Here is an 18,322-nt window from a genome sequence, read left to right as displayed (position 1 = left end):
TCAGACTGACCCTGTGACCAAGTGGCAGATGAGGGACAAGGACTGCAGAGTCCACCTCTGAGTGGCATGGACTGCATGCAGTGACAACTTTTGAGTTTCTCTTGTGTATCCTTTTATATAGCAGACAAAAAATTACTTAGTAAGTGTTTTATTACTGAAAGCTGTGCACCTTTTAATAATGATATTTTACAAACCAGAGAAGGTAGTGCTAGCTAAACTCATCATTTGACAAGAAAAGACAGCTACAGGAAAGAATTTTCTTTGTTTCAGGAAATTCTACACTGGTTGGTAGTTATTACACTGAAGGCTGCTGCACAGCACAATTTTTTTAATGAGACACAAGTGAATCAGTTGGTTTAGATACACTGACACTTGTAACAGCTTAAAAACCTGAAAATTAAAATAGTTCCCAGTACATGAAGGTTTCCCTAGGAGTATTTCTGGAAAAAATGGACTACATCTAGTTTTGCCTTCCTGGGTCAAAACTCAAAAGTCCTATGAGAGAATTTTTGTTCCAGGCAAGGTAAGCAAGACCATTTGTGCAGAGCTGTACAAAGGTGCCTGGTGAAACAAGTACAATTCAGGTCACCTGCACATATCAGGCCAGAGCCAGCTGCCCCTGTTCTGTGTGAACAGCAGGGTCAGCAGCAGCACCATCAGCCTTACCTTGTTGTAGTACTGCACCTGCACCGAGTGCCACTGCCCGTCGCTGACCCCGCCCGCAATGAACGGCGCCACCGTCGTGGTTGTCTCCCCTGCAAAACAGCCAGGAGGGAAAAGTGAGTCACCATCACTGCAAGAAACACAGAGAGACCCTCACTGGGCACAGGATGCAGCCACCTTGCCTCATCGGGGAGGAAACTGGGTTTGTCCTGCACGACAACAAATATCCCCAGTTTCATGGAGTTACTTTGGTGCACAAAAACCATTTTTTGGCACATTTGGGTGACTTACATTTTTTTTATCATGCTTCTCCAAAGTGTGGTAGCAGATGCATTGAGTACCTGCAACTATTGCTGAAGTGATCAACTGAGGGAGAAAAGTACATGAATTTTTCTGCATTTTTGCCACGAGCACCCTTTGAGGTGTTTTTTTAGTATGATGAGTATTGTGATGGAATATTTTGTCAGGGAAGGGAAGCTATTCCCTGTTAGAGCTGAGATAGTGAAATCCAAAAGTACTCTAGTATAAAACCCTTGGTAACCTTGGGCTCAGCAAAATTTTACCAGTGATTAATGAAATTATTGGCAGCCTTTCAGTGTTTATATTTGAAAGCAAGACTTTGCCATTGCAATTGGAAAGCTGAAGCTTTTAAGCCAGGACAGAGTCAGTAGACCCAGCTCAGTAACCAGGCATATCTGTTTTGAGGTAGCAGCAAAATAAACATTCATGTTGAAAGTACATAATAGGCCTGGCACAGAGAAGGGATTGCTCACTTTTTTTTCTTTTTTTTTAACAGTTGGAAAATTCTACATAATAAACCACAGGAAAAGTAACTCCCCCTGTAAACTAACAAAGCTCATAGTATTGTTGAGCTTAAAAAGTACTTTCAACTCTATATTTGCAACAAATACCTAAGTCAAGTATTATTCTTGTGTCCCCTACTCTCCTTTAACTCCCATCCCATGTATTTCTGTGATTTAAACAATACATATTTCAGTTTAGCATGTATGACATCCTGCTGTGATGGTTTTTATCATTTAGTGATAAAATCTATACAAATAATTGGGCTTTTTATTCAGCTATCAAGTGTCTGCAAAAGGAAGATCACTGTTCTGCAATCCTTTTGCTCTGCTTTCTGAGAAAAAGTTGTTGCGACATGTAACACAGTGAGATCAGGTGTCCAAAACTTGTACTGTTCATTAAAAGCCACTTAAAACTATAAAACATAAACCATTCTCCTTCCAAAGAAAATACCATTTGTAATATGCAGGACCAGACCTGCTCTCAGGTGCAGCAGTGCAAATCTAAATTTAGTTTCATGTATCTTAAAGGAGTTCCTTCACATTTAAATGCCTATAAGTGCAAGCAGAATTTATTTTTTTCCCATTCATCCTCAGGGTACCTTCCAAGCAATTTGATTCAAGTTTAGACAGGCGAAGTAGAGCTACAGAAGAAAGCACATCTCTCTGCAACATGTTATTTCCTTAGACTAATCCATTCAGAAACCTGCCTTAAAATCTAATTTGGACAACTTTGAGGTAATAAAGGGGAAATGTAACTGGATATCTTCAACCCAAAGGGCCCACTATGCACTCAGCATTGCTGGTAAATCAATGGGGTCACACAGGATTCAGCACGGGGTCTGAGGGCAGCAGCCATCACTGGTGATGAGTGTGCAACACCAATGCAGGCAGTGCTTCTGCTTCTATGGCTTTACTGCTTGCAATGTCTCACTTTCCACAAAAATAAAACAGGAGTTGTCCTGAATATGGATAATGGGAAATAGCAGGATTATTTCCTGAACTACGTGCCCAATATAGAGGCACAAACATCTCACTTCACCTACCCATAACTCTACTTGACTTAAAGGACAACAGCCCTTTCTAGATATTTGTTTTAGTTTCAGTAGAAAAATACCTTAAACCTGTGACAACCAGAGTTTGTCTACACTCCTGAGATTTCATTAAGTCACCGAAAGCACAGATCTGCTTCTGGGCATATGTCCTGCTTGAACTTTGCTTGTCAGCCCTCCCCTCTCTCTTCTCCTACAAGCACCAAAGACACTTGCTCAGTTCTAGTGCAGAAAGCAGCCAAAGCTGCCACTTGTTGTTTCCTGGCCCACTGTAGCAATGAGCATGCAGTTCTCCTCAATTCACAGTTCTCTTCAATTTATTGGTTTTTATGGCTTCTTCTAAGAGGAGGTGCTTCTCCAGGGCAGAAATGCATTCTAGAGACAGACTGCTCCTCCCCAGTCCCTAATGAATGGCAGGCCATTTTCACTTCTGCTAGCTTTTCCTTTGGCTTGCATTGATTTTTAAGATAACATTTATGCACCTCTGATGGTGTAGTATAAACACACAACATTTATCACAGTATGATAAAATGAAGTCCCATTTAAATTTAAGCAAACATTGGCTTGGAGGCCAACATTCAGGCTAGTGCCAATCTTTTATAGTAGTCATAAACTCTGGCTTTTATAACTGATATGTTGACAAGCTCCTGCCTACGACAGTGAGAGTGATCACCACAAACCGCTACAATCTGGAGCACACCCGGCATCAGTTGTTTACTGTGCAATGTCAGCCAGTAAATTAATGAGGCAGCAAATAGCCATATAAAATCACTGAAGTGCATTTCCAAATGGCTTGAGAGGATGTCCTGACTTCAATGAGGAATGCTTGACTCGAGTGAAAGCTCACCTGCAGAGAAGGTGAGCTGGATCTGCTCCTCGATGATCTCCAAGGCAATGAAGTCGTGCTTCTCATTGAAACGCCCGTTGTAGAGGAGGAGAGCATTCCTCTCCCTGGTTGCAAACCTAGAACACAGAGACATGGAGTTAGCTTGTGCTTAACGGCTTATGGATTAGGGACTGATGGTCAAGTCACCCAGAAGAAAGAAGGCATTGTGTTTAGCAGATAAACAAGCCTTTGAATCAATCTGCAGACAGAAAATTGTAAAACTGAGGAGTCAGCCGCAGGATAAATCTACTCTTTCACAATCAACAAGGCAAGCAGATGGAAATTACAGAAATCTACTCTGCAGAGATCTGCTGACCCTCACGAGGGCTAAAATTAGGCAGACACAAGATGCAACAGCAGTATCTGACACTCACCAAACAGTAGCACTTACTACACTCTGCAAACAGTGTGACAGCTAGAAAGCATTTTCACTTCAAAGGGGGGAACCTTGCTGCCTGCTTGCTGTCTAAATGCTACAGTGTCCTAGGACAGTCATCAACTGATCAAAAAAGCCTCATGGGGGAGTAAGGGGAAAGACAAAAGTTACTTTAATAATGCCATGTGGAAAATCAGAGTTAGTCAATCAACAGGTCAGTCAAGTGGAAGAAAGAAAATAAACACTCCAATGATTTCACTAGATCAGCACTAACAGGTGCATTTGGATTTTGTTTATCTTGTGCTACTAATATGGGATGTATCTTTCCTGCAGAAAAAGGGGAAACCCCACTTTTAAAAAAGCCTATTTTTTTGTCAGCACAGACCATTTTTAAAAAAATTCTGCTCGTTGTGAGTATTTTATATTTTTAAATTGAATTATCTTATCTCTGGAGAGTTGCACACAGCTTTCATCTACTCAGAAATGCAAAAAAAAATATTACACTTTACATAAACATTTTTACAAATATTAATATTAGATAAAGAGAGAAAAAGAGAGAAACCATGGGAATTTCTTGCATTTCCCAATGGCAATTTAGTCTGATTTTGTATCCTGAACTTCAGGAAATATGCCTGATTTAAATTAACCCATTTTCCTACAAATGAATGAAATACTGAACACAGCTAATGAAATGAAATCTGTCTTCCACAGACAAAAGAAGTGACTCTGGTGCCTGTCATATCACGTCTAATAGCAAGACTCTCACGTGATGCAGCAAAACCTGCATTTCAGAGAATGGGAACCAAGCAGTAATTTAGAATACCAGGGTTGGTATTTGAAAGAAAAAGTTCCAAAGATAAAGAATAATTTTTACCAAAATTTTTTGTCAGACATATGTATGCTGTGGATCACACTGAGTAGAGACCTTTCAGAATTTGAGCTACATGGAAATGGGAAATTTTATTAATATATTTTTTAATGTTTTTGAAGGATAATGAGTTGTTCTGGTTCAAAAGATAGAAGTCACAAATTTGATATTTCCTGTAAAATTCAAATTTCAAAGAATAGTCATTATAGTCCATAAAAATATTAATTAATGTTTTGATTACTTTTAATCAGTTTTGATATACATATTTATTTCTCGTCTTATCATAGTATAATAGTATACAAATAAAATGCAAACTAAATTAATTACAACAATATCATTGAAATATACCAATATTACCAAAACACAGATTTAATTTTCTCTTTTCACCATCAAACATTCCATCCAAAGGAATACAGTTCCTGTAAAACATTTCCCAAGACCATTTTTTCATGGATAACTGCTTCATCCAAATATTTTGATTACATATGTGCAGAATAATGCTAGTGCTGCTTCTTCAGTGGGCAGGAAGATTTAATCTGGCAGCAATAACAGGAAGCTTAGTTCTTTTTGAATATATTTTCTCATATTCTTACAATTTCCTACAATAATTTTAAGTATGAAACCATTATTTATTAAACTAATACATTAAGAAGCCATTTTGTATATTTCTTTATCTGTGCTCAGTTCCATTCTTTGCCACTAGTCAAAAGTAACTTTTATGTAATACTTGTTGTTAAAAGTACTACTGCTTTTGAACTTGTCTGGTTGTCACCCACCAGCTGGGGGAAAAATGCTGGTTTTTGATAGAAGGGATATGTTTCATTTCATGACACAGGAAACAAAAGACTCTCTTTCTTACAGAATTTTGCATAAATAATGAGAAAACCTCTCCACTAACAGTGCCTCTTGGAGTGAAGGAGTAGTAAGTGTTGGAATTAAGCAAGAAAGATAAATAATATTGGGAGCAGAAAGACATGCATGGTCAGTAACCTAAATACTTTTAAAAAACATTTTAGTTACGAGACTGGACAAGGCAAATACTCTGCTCTTTGCTAGGAGTGGGTCACTGGAGGCTGAGGGAAGCTGGACTCCCTGGGATTTTACAAATGCTCCCAAATCACAAAATATGTAATGGTAAATCATCATCGTTAGCAGTCAAACTGCTAAATCCTGCTGTCCTCACATAATGTTTTCCTCCTCCACTGAAGGATAATAAAAGCCAAAGAAATAGCTAGTGTAAATAAAAGTGAACTTCGGGTATGAAAAGCTAAATGTGTGGCCATTGCAGACAGTGGGGGGTGAATCTCACAATGGCCTAGAAATCTTATTGTCACACCAAATGGAGTAAGCAGTGCTTAGCTCATGACTAAATAAGCCATTGTGGTTCTAAAGATGGTGAAGAAGCCCCTAAAGATGGTGTAAGGACTACTCTTGTACAGTACTTTGCTATTTCTCAACAACCTCTACACAGGGCATTTGAGTAATTTTAACTTAAAGCACCCTAAACGTCAAAGCCCTCTTTCCAAAAGCCTGAAAAATGACACCTCATGGCTGAGGGGACAAGTCAAGGGTAGTGCAGGCAATTCAAGCTGGCAGCCAGCCCAGACTGCACCTTTGTTTGCTCACTGTGGGTCTGACAAACCCAACAGAGCCTTTTGCTCCTTGGTTTTCCTGTGTACTTAGACCTGATGCTCTAAAACAATCTTCACAGGCACAAGTCTCCCTTGCCTCAGCTTGTGTGCAAACCACATCTGTGCTTTCTGATTTAACCAAAATTTCAAGATTCCATAAAATTTTGGCTTTAGGATTAAGGCAGATGAAAGATAAAATGGTAGAAATCATAAAATGATAGAATGGTTTGGGTTGGAATGGACCATAAAGACCATCCAGTTCCAGCCCCCTGCCATGGGCAGGGACAGCTGCCACTAGACCAGGTTGCTCCAAGTCCCATCCAGCCTGGCCTTGAACATTTACAAGGATGTTGCATTACTTCTATTAACAAAAGTAATTACATGGGGAGTCTCTCTGGGATCTTAGCTCAGGAAAGTAAACTATGCTAAAGGACAGTACTGAAAAACATGCTGTAAAAAAGTGATCTGGCTCCTGACAGATATGAAACACCAGGTAATGGCTGGGTGCTGGAGGAGACATAAGCCTGAAATCTGTTTGACCTCCCTGAGCACTTTCTCTGGGCAGATACACAGAGCTCCGCCCTTGCAGCTGCTGCTGTACCTATCAAAAAATCCCCAGCTCTGCTCTTTGGGGTCAGGAGTAACACATTTTGTGTTGTTTACTCAGTCAGCTGTGAGGGAAAACCAAAAGTCAATCCTGACCAGTTAAACCATGGGAGAGCTGCAAACCCAGCCCTTCCCCAGAGGAGAGGAATCTGTGCACCTGGAGCTCTGGCTCCACACCAAGCAAGCCCTATGACCCAAGAAGTCTTCTCCAGAAGAGGGGTTTTTCCCTGGTGAGGGAGGGCCCTTGCCCAAGGCTGTGGCAGCTATCATCGCTCCTCCTTGCCTCCCTGAGCACCCCCAGGGGAAAAGTGAGAGCCCAGAAGAAGACTGCCCAACATGTGGATGTAGGGGCAGTTGGGATGGGGATAAGACTAGAGCCTGGGAGCTGGGATGGGACCAGCAGCAGGATCTGGGTGTGAAGGCCAGAAAGAGCTAAGTGAGGAGCTGGACCAGTTGGGGCTGTCCCAAAGTTAGAACCTGAGAAGGACCAGACTGTGCTCAGCCATGGCCTGACATGCCCAGGTCCTCTCACAGGTGGGGAAACAGGAGATGGGAAGAGTGCTCCCAAACAAGGAGCACAAGTAGATTGGTTCTGAAGCTGGGCTGAAGGTCAGGAAGCCAAAAATAGATTGGTTCTGAAGCTGGGCTGAAGGTCAGGAAGCCAAAGGCCCAGACAGTAAAAGGATCAAACCCAACATTCACCCCAGCACTGCTGCAGCTCAAGGCTGGTGATGGGTGGCCAGAGTGGTCCTGGTATCCCTTCTCCTGGCTCCAACAGGGAAGGTTGTGAGTCAGCAACAGAGAAACATGCACAGCAGGGCAGAAAATCAAATGCTTTCAAATAACATGCCCTGCTCACAGGATTCACTGTCAGAAATCCCTGCAGTGACCTTCAGGGGCAGGTCTTTGGTGGCCATCAGTACGTGACAAACAGTCCCAAGCTGGAGCGAGAAGCCACCCGCCCCAGAACCCCTCCCCGCTGGGACTCACATGAGGGAGACGGTGAAGTGGAAGCGCTGCCGCAGCCCCTTGAAGGTGATGAAGGACTGAGGGGGGAAGCTCCTGGTGGTCATCTCGCAGTAGGGCCGCTCGTACTCGCCGGGGGGGCACTCGCACTTGAAGCCCCCGATGAGCAGGTTCACGCAGGTGCCCCCGTTCTTGCAGACGCCCGGGGCGCAGCGGCCGGAGCGCGCGTTCACCTCGCAGGACTCTCCTGCAACGGGAGAAGCAGACGTCAGGGAAGGGGGCACCTCAGCCCGGCACCAAGGTGAGACACTCAGCTACCCAAGGGGTTCTGCTACAGGTCAGGCTACTTCCAAACTCATGTTGCACCTGATCCCCATAGCAACTGAGGTACAAGCCTGTGATTGCTGGGGGTAAGAATGCTGCATCTTCTTCAAGTCTGAATTTTCAGGGAAGTGTGGAATATGATTTGCTGAGCAATCCTCTTGCAAATATCCAACAACGTTGGCCTATAGTTTTCAGATTCCTTGGCTGCTTCCAAACTGAGTGATAAATACAGACCTGGTGACAGATCTAGATGGGGGAGGTAAAAACCCTGCACATTCTCTGTCAACCAAAATATGTGCAAATTGTTTTGGTGTTTCACTATAGTTGGAAATTGTGTAAAACAGATAAATGGTTTCACTTTGTCTCAAATGGGATTTGGCTTTGCTGCCCATGGTGGCAGCAGGACATGGCTGAGCTCATGACAAAGCTCTCAAAATGTCTATAGTAAGAACAAGCAGGATACAGATGACATACGGATTGCTTCCACCTTTTCCCACACATGCATCCTGCAGGTGATGACAATTTTCTGAACCCTTTGGAGAAGGGCACATTAACTCTCCATAGAAGTCATGGATTTTGTGTGCCACTTGCTAAGTTGTTTCACCCCTAAATAATTTGTCTTTATTCATCCCCAAAGCATGTAGTAGGATGTGTTAAATACAATACTAAAGAATGCAGTGTCTTGCTTTGTATATATGCCATGGGTTTCTGTCCTGTGCTTACCCAAAATCTGAGAATAAATTCCCATTAAAAGAAAAAAAAAGTACAGAGGATATTAATTTTAAACTATCTGCTGTGGCTGGGACAAAAGCAGCTGCTGGATTAATCATTGTACAGAAAGCCAAACCCTCTGTGTGAGTTAATTAGTTAACATTGGCATTTTGACAAGTGTCTTCCTATGGTATGTTCACATCCCACATGTAAAACTGTTCAGAGGAACTGGAGGTGGCATATACAGTTGAATTGAACCCAGTAATGGTGTCTGACAAATACATATAGAGCAATACTACTCAACACAGCAAGATGAAGGAATACATTTCTGACACTCCAGTGTTTGCATGACCACTGCCACCAGATGATACAATTACATTGGGACAGGCTCTTTGCAGTGCTCAGCAAGAGGACAAGGGGCAACAGGCACAGACTGAAAAGCAGGAAATTCCATCTGAGAATGAGAAAAACCTTCTGTCCTTTGAGGATGACAGAGCACTGGAATGGGCTGCCCAGCGAGGCTGTGGAGTCTCTTTCAGTGGAGATATTTGAAACCCATCTGGACATGATCCTGTGCAACTTGCTGTGTGTGACCCTGCTTTAGCAGGGGTCTGGAGGAGCAGAGACCCCTCCCAACCCTGACCATTCCATGGTCCTGTGATTGATCCAAGCACAGTTAAAACCGTGAAAACACATTCCTGCAGGAAAGTAAAAGCAGCAGGAGCTGTGGGCAGTGACTCATTAACAAAGGCAAATTTAAATGGAAAGTTTTGTTCCATTTAGTGCTCCACAGCCCAGCTCCCACAGGTTCCCACGCCAAAACTGCCCACACTGGGAGGCTGAAGGCAGCACTACAGTGCACCCAGAGCTGGGGCTGCAGCTTCTTTCTGTGCCAGGCTGTAAATGCCATGGTTTGCAGCTGGTGTAGCCACTGCCCCAAGGGCAGTGATCTCTGAGATAAGGTGAGGTGGGCAGCTTTGTGGTTTTGGCTCTCTGGCTTTGCTGCCTTTTTCTTCTTGCATCAACATCACTTGCTTTTCAGACCAGGTATGGCTTAAGCTGGCAAAATGAAGGAGCAAACTCAAGACTGCTGTGATCAGGAGCCAGGCACACCCCAACCAGGAGGGGCCAGCTCTGGAGGATGGACCTGCTCTCTGCATTACTCTGAACTAATAAACCACATAGCCTTGAGTCCAAGCCTCTGCTTAGAGGTTTTCCCCTTCAGCACTCATGTTCCTATATTCTCATTTTAACATATTAAGTGAAATGCTGTGAAAATCACTTGATAAATATCTTCCTGTTTCCATTTATCAGCTCTACATATCAGGCAAGATTATGTGAATATACTTTCCTTAATATTTTTAAATGCTCTATAATGTGTTTCTTTTGGAAAAAAATGTATATATCATCCAAGACATCCCTCTGTATACTGGATATGGTGCACACATGCATCAGATGTTTTAAGAGGACACTACAGCAAGCACTTGTTGATGAACCACTGCATAAACACAGCCCTTATACACATATCTTGTGTACCAAAACTCTCAAAAAAGTGGAAAAACAAAATTCCTACAGAAAGAAAAAACAGAGGTTTGTTGATTTAAAAAAAGTAGTAGGATATTTTGTGAAATAACTCCCTGACTCACAGAAGAATGTAATCTTCAAGGCTTTCTGGGAACAGAATGATGTGTTTTGTAAAAGCAAATAACACGGAGGCTTAAATACACAGAGAGAAAAAGGGTGAGCTAAAAGGAGGGATTCTTGGCATTGCAGCATGCTGTGGAATTGCCATGGCAATACAGAGGTGAAATATAAAAGCCTAAGCTGGAAGTCATTGATGGTTCTGTATTAATTCTGTGATATAACAAGAATATATAGAGTGTTTGTTTAGATACCTATACAGGCATAGAACTGTTTAAGAGAAAAGCCTAGAGAAAAGTTATATTGTATTGGTTTTATTACTTCTTTTCATTATGATGTGTAAAGAAGTAAATTAAAATAATATACTTCAAGATTCTTTGTCCCATATTTATTCAGTTGTAGCATCATTGATGTCCCAGTTACTAAAATTATTCTGAATTCTCTTAAGTCTGTAATGTAAATGAGAACTGCATTTGATGCATATTCTTTGATGTTGAATTTTCATATTTTATGTGTATTTACCAAAATATATTAAAATAGTGGTTTTGAAATCTCAACAGTAAATCCAAGGTGGCACTGTGCTTTGAGACACAAAGGTTACCAAAAAAACTTTTGTTTTTTAAACTTAAAAACCTTAATTACCCTTTTCTCCAAAAGTGCCTGGAATGATTTAGAAACAGAGCATTTTTGCCTTTTGGAGTAGCCATCTGAGCAAGGATTGGAAGCACTGCTTTGATCAGGACTGGCAACAGAAGGCACCTTTGTGTCACCCTTGGGTTTGCCACTTCCAAGGGCAGCCACCTCCCCTTGGACACGCCACTGTCCCACAGCTCTGCCCTGCAGGAGTTTTGAGGCACAGCCTGAAAACCATCCTCAGAATTGGAACCAAAGCCTGCATGGACTTGAAGGAAGAGCTGGTTGCTGGCTGGAGCCAGAAGGCCCTAAGGGAAGAGCTGCCTGAGGAGTAGGAGAGGAAGGAGCTGCCTGTGCCAGCCCCTGGGAATGAAAAGCGCCTGTGTGCCTGCTTGCAGCGGAAGGTCGCAGGGCTGGCACGTGCCATCAAAGGCTGGCCTTAGAGTCTGGTAGGAAAAAATAGCACAGTAGGGGGAGAGCTGCTGTGCAGTGAGGGTCTGGAGGGGCTGGGGTGATAAAAGCACAGCCCAAATAGCTGTCACACACAGCCTGGGGTCAGTCTGTGAGGCTGGCGATGGTGGCATGGCTCAGCCCCTCACCCAGCCTGTGAAACCCTCCTTTGCTCCTCACAGCATTTCCTTGACTAATATAATTTCATTTTTCACACTGGCTTGCATTTTAGGAATCACTGAACAAACTAGTTACACATCACAGCTCCGTGGGATCCAAGCAGGGGATGTGAAGCTCAGCCCCTCCAGCTGCTGAAGCTAAAGCATGCACTCTCAGATAACACGGGCTGTGGCTGCCTGTTATCTGCCAGCAGATTCCTGGGCTTTGAAAAAATTCTGCCCTTGCCAGAAAATGATTTACTGTGACATGCCAGTAGCTGAACTTATAGGCTCCCAATTAATACTGATGACTTTTAAAGCTACTAGTCCTGTGGCTTTTCTGCAGCCCTTTATGTAGTGCTTCCTGTTTTTAATGCCCTTGAGATCAAAATGTCATAGTTGCTTTGGACGCTGCAAACTACTCACAAACATCCTATCTTTAATGCATACCTATCCTCTTCAATTTTAGGACTAATGTTACAAAGATGTTAATCATAAAGTTCCTGTTAAGTTTATGTAAGTGAGGACACCATGATAGCAGGTGCAAAATAACAAGAACAGGCAAATACAAAGGCTGGCTAGATTTGGTCTTCCTCTGACCAATTCCAAATAAAGTAATAAAAGTTTAACTAATAAACAATAAATGACGATGAAAAAAGTGAAAAAAAAAGCTGTCTTGTGAAAAAAAAACCAGAGACAATAATCTCACAATTGCAAATGCCTTTTGAGTGGAACATTGTGGGTTTCAAGCAACACACTGGCGTGCATCAATGAGCTGGTCTTTGCAGAAATCTGCAAAAACTGTGGTTTTGCTGATGAGTTGTTTGACTTTACAACAACGCTGTAAAATGTTTGAAAGCTTGCTGGCAATGATGGCATTCAAATACATACAGAATTCCTCTTCACATCAGTTTACTGCAGTGTGTTTCACCAATACACCAGTTTAGGGACTAGTCCTCAAATTTTTTTACTATTCTTGGATTGTATTCAACTGAAACAGTACATTAAATATATATTTACATGAAGCAGCAAATTTGCACTGATGTTCTGTTTTCATCATCAGTTTTCATCTGTTTTCCCTGGACACATTAATTTTTTACTCACTGTCTGTAATTGTTTGAACTGATTCTTTTCTCCTTTCCTCATCCTGCCACTCGCTCTAGACACATATTAATTTTCTCTATGCTTATAGTTGCTTTGCCAGAATAAACATGTTGAGAAACTGATTTAAGCAGCTGACCTAAAATTATATACTTTAAAGTGGAAAGGAGAATCCATAAGAATTAAGGCAAAAGGAGAAACAACAAGAAGTAGAACTAAATTCTTAAAACAATTCCTATTGACTGTTTGCCCTAATAAAGAATCAAGTACATTAAAAATGCATTTGCTATCTTGCACATGATGGGAAATCAATCCTCCTTTTCCTCTAGTAATTAAAGCACTACTAACCTTACATGACAATTGGCACCAAAGCAATCAGTGCACTAAGAAATAAGAAGGTTGTTAAAAACAAATTAGCTGCAGAATCAGCTTGGAAATCTCTACTGGGACAAGAGATAGAGGTTGGGATCCTGTGCTTCAGGGGTGGTTTCATCATAGCTCAGAGGAGTGGGAGTTACCACCTTTCCCCAAGCATGCTGCAATTCCCTCCCCCTCCCTTGTGCAGGCATTCATGTAATCCTGCAGCTGACTGATTTGTAGAGCTAAGATGTCAAAACACCATTCATTTCTTTATTGAAGTGTTAGTGATCTTCAGATTAAGTCCCTTCTAGAACTGATGGGATGAATAGCACAGCAAGCACATAGGAAGGAGGCAGGACCACGCACCCAGGAATTCTTAGAAAGGTTTAACTGCTATGGAAATGCAGCTTTGAGCCATTTTAGATGGCTCATGTGTGAGTCCAGTGGCTCAATGCTTGCCTTAGGAGAACTGGACTAACATCTCCAGTAGATACCCACCTCTCTCCACTGATTGTACATGGATGTACTGCAGGAAAAATTGCCTAAAACATAGGTGCAATTCAAATAATAAAAATTAGCACTGGATTTTGTCCATAAAGAGAAATTCATGACTTGATAAAGGGAAATTCATGGGGAATCCATGCCCATAAAGGGAAATTCAGTGGCTCTGTGGTGCATGAGTCTACCCTCAGAACCTGCTGGGAGGTCAGCTTTACCTCCCAGCAAACTGGCAGCAAATGCCAATTACCAATGAAACGTGACACAAACAAACAAACAAACTTCTACTGGGTTTCTGAGAGAAGTTAGAGAGCAGCTACCCAGAAACATTAGCCAGCTCTTTCTGAATGATGGAGAAACTGGATCAAACAGAAGCCACTGGAGTACCAGAGACAGAGATTAATTAGTGGACAACTAAATTCATGTACCATTTTCCATGAGTGACTCAGAAGTGTTATTTCAGTAACAGACATAAAATCTGGGTTCCTTAGAAATCAAGGGCCAAAGACCTTCTGCTACTTCAGAAACTGATGGTCATGCCTTTGTGAGGTTTCTAAATGACAGTGCTACTAAACCTTTAAACTTGAAAATACATTTTGGTCTTTTCTTTTACTCATTTGTTTATGTTTTTAGAACTGGGACTGATCTAGGTTAATTAAAATTATCCCAAATCCTCTTATAGGGAGAAACACCAGCTTAAGGTCTGTTTTAGAGTTTCCCTCCTTTCTTTTGCTTTCTGCTTCCTTTGCTGCTTTCTGACTTATAAAGTTATACTATAAGAAACAGGTTAAAGTAAAATAATACATAAATAGCTACATAGACATACTTCACACATACACACTCAAACTGCTGACTTGCAGTGACAGCTGTCCTGCAGAATTTCAGTTGCTAACCATTCCAGATTTAATATTATGTATTTACAAGAGAGTAACCTGACCTTATAACACTAAGCAAAGTAACAGCAAAAACATTCCTGTCACACTATGCATATAGCTTGCCAAGCAGTTCTCTGAGGTGATATGTAGAAATGATTCTATAATAAGATACTCCAGAAATCACCCTTTTATCTCTGGATCTGCTTTAGGTTTTCTGTGGGCATAAGCACTAAGCTCTGAGCTGGTGGGAAGAAACTGTGCAGATACCACTGCTCTTTTGGATACAAATACATATTTCTTATACCTCTCTTTTACCATCACACTTCTCCCTTCTCTGTGCTTCCATAAAGTTCCCCCTAGGCATCCCTGATAACTCACAATTCAGATTTTCAGAAATTCTAAGACTCAGCCAAATAAGTGTCCTAAGATTTTTAATGATGAGATGCTTTAAAATAATGAATGTGAGAGGGTTTTTATTTTATTTTATTTGCCTCTGAAGCTGTGGGTGTCATCTGCTGGCCCCAAGGTAGATGAGAGCTCTTGGGGGTCAAATTCCAGCCCAAACTGTCTGTTCTGAGGGAGCTCCCATTCCTGCTCACACCTCAACAGGATGATGCTATTTGAGCCTTCCTAGTTCCTCTTCCCACCAGGGTCCTCAAGGAAAACCTCTGCACCCTGGCTGCTCTGACTTCCTGCAAGCTCCTGGGAGGAGAGGGAGGACCACCATGAAAATATCCCATGGGCCAAACAGGCAAGGGAGAGGCCAGGACCCCACTCTTCTTGCTGATCCTTCCCCACTGGAAACCAAGCTAAACTGAGTTTTACAAAAGCAAAAGCAGCCAAAGCAGGTCCCCATGTCTCAAGCTGCTCCAGGCTGTGCCCACTGGTGCAATGCACGTGCAGAGCAGCCACTGCAGCAGTGCCTGGCCCTCTGACAGCCCAAACCGGGCCAGGATCCCAGAGCAGCATCAGCCTGAGCAAAGATGTTCCATTTTCCCTGGACTCCTCCCCTTCCCTGGTCACACAACAAAGCAAAACAAAAGACACCCTGCAGAGAAGGATGGATGGATGGATTGATGATTTGGGTTGTTTTGCGTTTTTGCATTTAAATGAGAAAGAATAATTGGGGGAGGTGGGAGGGAGAAGAAACAATACTGAGGAGGATTAGTGATATTTGGGGCACATCTGTTGGAGAAATGAATTAGTCTGTGGATTCAGAAATTATGAGCATGTTCTCAAGAAGATATATGCTCAATGCTGTATGATCACTGATCCTCATTCTCCTATGCAATTTCCACCACTGCCAGCAAGAACAGAGCATAGACAAAAGTCACAACTGAACACCTGTGTTCCCTTCCTTGTGTATTTGTTGAGGATTAAAAATTCCCAGGCATTAAGTTTCCACTCTATCTACACCAGGCAACTCACCTTCCAGCCATGAGGCCAGAACAGTGTGAGCACTAGGAGTGAAACCAAGATTTATCAGGAGTACTGTGTTGTTTTGTTTTTTTTTCCTGACAGCACCATGGTGAGCAAGGAGCCAGATGCCACAGTAAAATATTCTCTATTTAAGAAAACACCCAACTCTGAAGCCCACCTTATGGTTTGGCCAAAAAAAAAAAGGTAACTCATGATTTTCCAGCCCATGGGTTGGTGGCAATACCTCCAAAAGAAGATGTCTGTGTAAACCTGGGCACTGGTGTCCTGCAGTGGGCCAGTGGGCTGGGTGCACACAATGTGTCTGCTTTCCCCCTGCTGCCTGCTCCCACAGCACCAGACATAATCACCCCGAGGCTTTCGAGGAAATGCTGAGGAAAAGCACTTTTTTGGAATGCTTTAGATGTGGTGGAGGAGAAAAACCCATAGAATCACAGGATCATTTTTGTTGGAAAAGGCCTTTAGCATCCAAGCCTTTAGCCTGCCACACTTACTTAACAACAAATTTTGCTCTGTGGGGTCCAGTGGGTAATTTCTTGACATCTTCATCTTTATTCTTGCCTGACTTGACAATGGCTGCTAAGCTTTCTAAATTATTGAACCATTTATTGTAATGTACAGGGCCCTCACAAGGCATCATCTCCTTCTGCATTTGACCTGTAAGGTAAAGCTTTAGAGACCTTTTAGGTTCTGTCTCTCTCACAGAGCTAAATGCAGTACAAATCTACACATGAGAAAAACGAAATGCACAAAAATTTCCTGTTTTGTTGAACTCTGTGGCAGGTTTTACATGTAAGACAATTCATCATCATGCAAATTGCAGTGATTTGGTGTAAGATATGGTGATGAAGCAGTGCCTTTCAATAAAAGCCTAAGCTTTATCTCCGGATGTATTATCAGGGGGATAACATTATTATAGATGTCAAAGATAAACCTCAAACTAGATTATGCCATTGTGTCTGCAATTTGCATTATTACTTGGAATAAATCTCTTCCTAAAAAATCCCACCTTAAAACTGGTGAAGAAGCTGGAGGTGTAAGAACAAAGCATCCCTTTGCATAACACATTCATTTACAGAAGAATATCCCTCCCTCCATTTATTTTTAAGAGGCATAATCACCCTCTACCTTTACTATAGATTCTGTTATTATATTTTGTTTTCTCAGCTCTCTGTGCCCCTCGATTCCTCTCCAGGAGTGTTACTCGAGGAGGAGCACATGGAGGGAGCCAAAGGCTGGAGTAGGCACCATGGTTGGCAGGACAGATTCCCTTTGGGACAACCTTTGCAGGCTGATCCATATTTGCATCCCTGCACACCTGCAGGCACTCCAGCATGGGAACCACCTGCCAAGCCTAGTTCTCACCTCCTTCCATGGGCAGCAGTGAGGCAGAAGGAGGGGACAGGCTCATTGTGCTTCTGCTCACATGACAAGGAAGATTATTTCATGCCACAGAGTTGCAATTCTTCCTTGGGCACCAAATGCCACCATCAAGACCATTAACTCCACAAGGCTGCTGTTCCACAGGCTGTTTGGGCCTCCCACTGGGCTTTTCAAAATACATTAAACTATTATGTGAATGAGGAAAGCAAGCAAGGCGTGGTGGCAGGGGCAGGGGTGTGTGTGCAATAACATCTTTTATCAACAGGAACTCAGGAGCTGGAAAACCAGACACACTTTCAGGCACCATCAGGCTTCCTGCTCACTTTCAGCCTGGTTTCCCTAAGCTGCTTTCCACAGAGATCACCAAAGGGTTGCAACTCCCAGTTCCTAAATTGGTGGGCAAGAGCAAAACTCTAGGACTTGTTTTTGATCAAGTTAGCATCTCAAAGCAGTTCAAAAAGGCAACACATCTGCAAATAAGTGCTCTCTGAAAGAAGACAAAAAATGAAGGCTAAAGAAGATTGGTGTCTCCCTTTCAAGGGCAAACATTGCTCTTCTCTTTAGGACGGTTCAACCCTTATTTCACTAAGATCCACTTAATTTTCTCCATGTAACTGTTACAGACATGAAGATTCAGCTCACAGGAGACACAACACAGAAGGCATCTCCCCCTGTCTGTGGCAGCCCACTGGGACTGACAGCACAAGCAGCTAACTCCGTGTGTCTCCACTAAAGGAGGGCTGGTGGGAGTCTGCTTTCTGTGTTTTCCATAAAATTAGAAGTTTTCACAGGAAAATCCTACTCTCCCATTTTCAGTGTAATCCAATGCTATGGTAAATATCATGGCAATTTAGGACCAGGCAGGCCCCAAATCAAACCATGCCCCTTCACACCCTAGGTGGT

The 18,322-nt window shown here is 42.4% G+C and overlaps 1 protein-coding gene across 7 annotated transcripts in view; it reads right to left on the bottom strand.

The window, feature by feature from the left end:
* The window catches only part of CELSR1 (cadherin EGF LAG seven-pass G-type receptor 1), a 166,046-nt gene that overhangs the window by 68,228 nt on the left and 79,496 nt on the right, over window positions 1–18,322 (bottom strand). For all 7 annotated transcript variants that reach the window (XM_054631425.2, XM_077179083.1, XM_077179084.1 and 4 more), the window contains exons 3-5: window positions 7,873–8,095; window positions 3,363–3,478; window positions 667–755 (exon numbers count right to left, since the gene is read on the bottom strand). In XM_054631425.2, the coding sequence (XP_054487400.2) occupies window positions 667–755; window positions 3,363–3,478; window positions 7,873–8,095 (428 nt within the window). The remainder of the gene's footprint in view (window positions 1–666; window positions 756–3,362; window positions 3,479–7,872; window positions 8,096–18,322) is intronic.

Source organism: Agelaius phoeniceus, chromosome 5 (genome assembly GCF_051311805.1).
Source record: "Agelaius phoeniceus isolate bAgePho1 chromosome 5, bAgePho1.hap1, whole genome shotgun sequence".
NCBI classification, from domain to species: domain Eukaryota; kingdom Metazoa; phylum Chordata; class Aves; order Passeriformes; family Icteridae; genus Agelaius; species Agelaius phoeniceus.
This window is presented reverse-complemented; position numbering and strand designations above follow the sequence as displayed.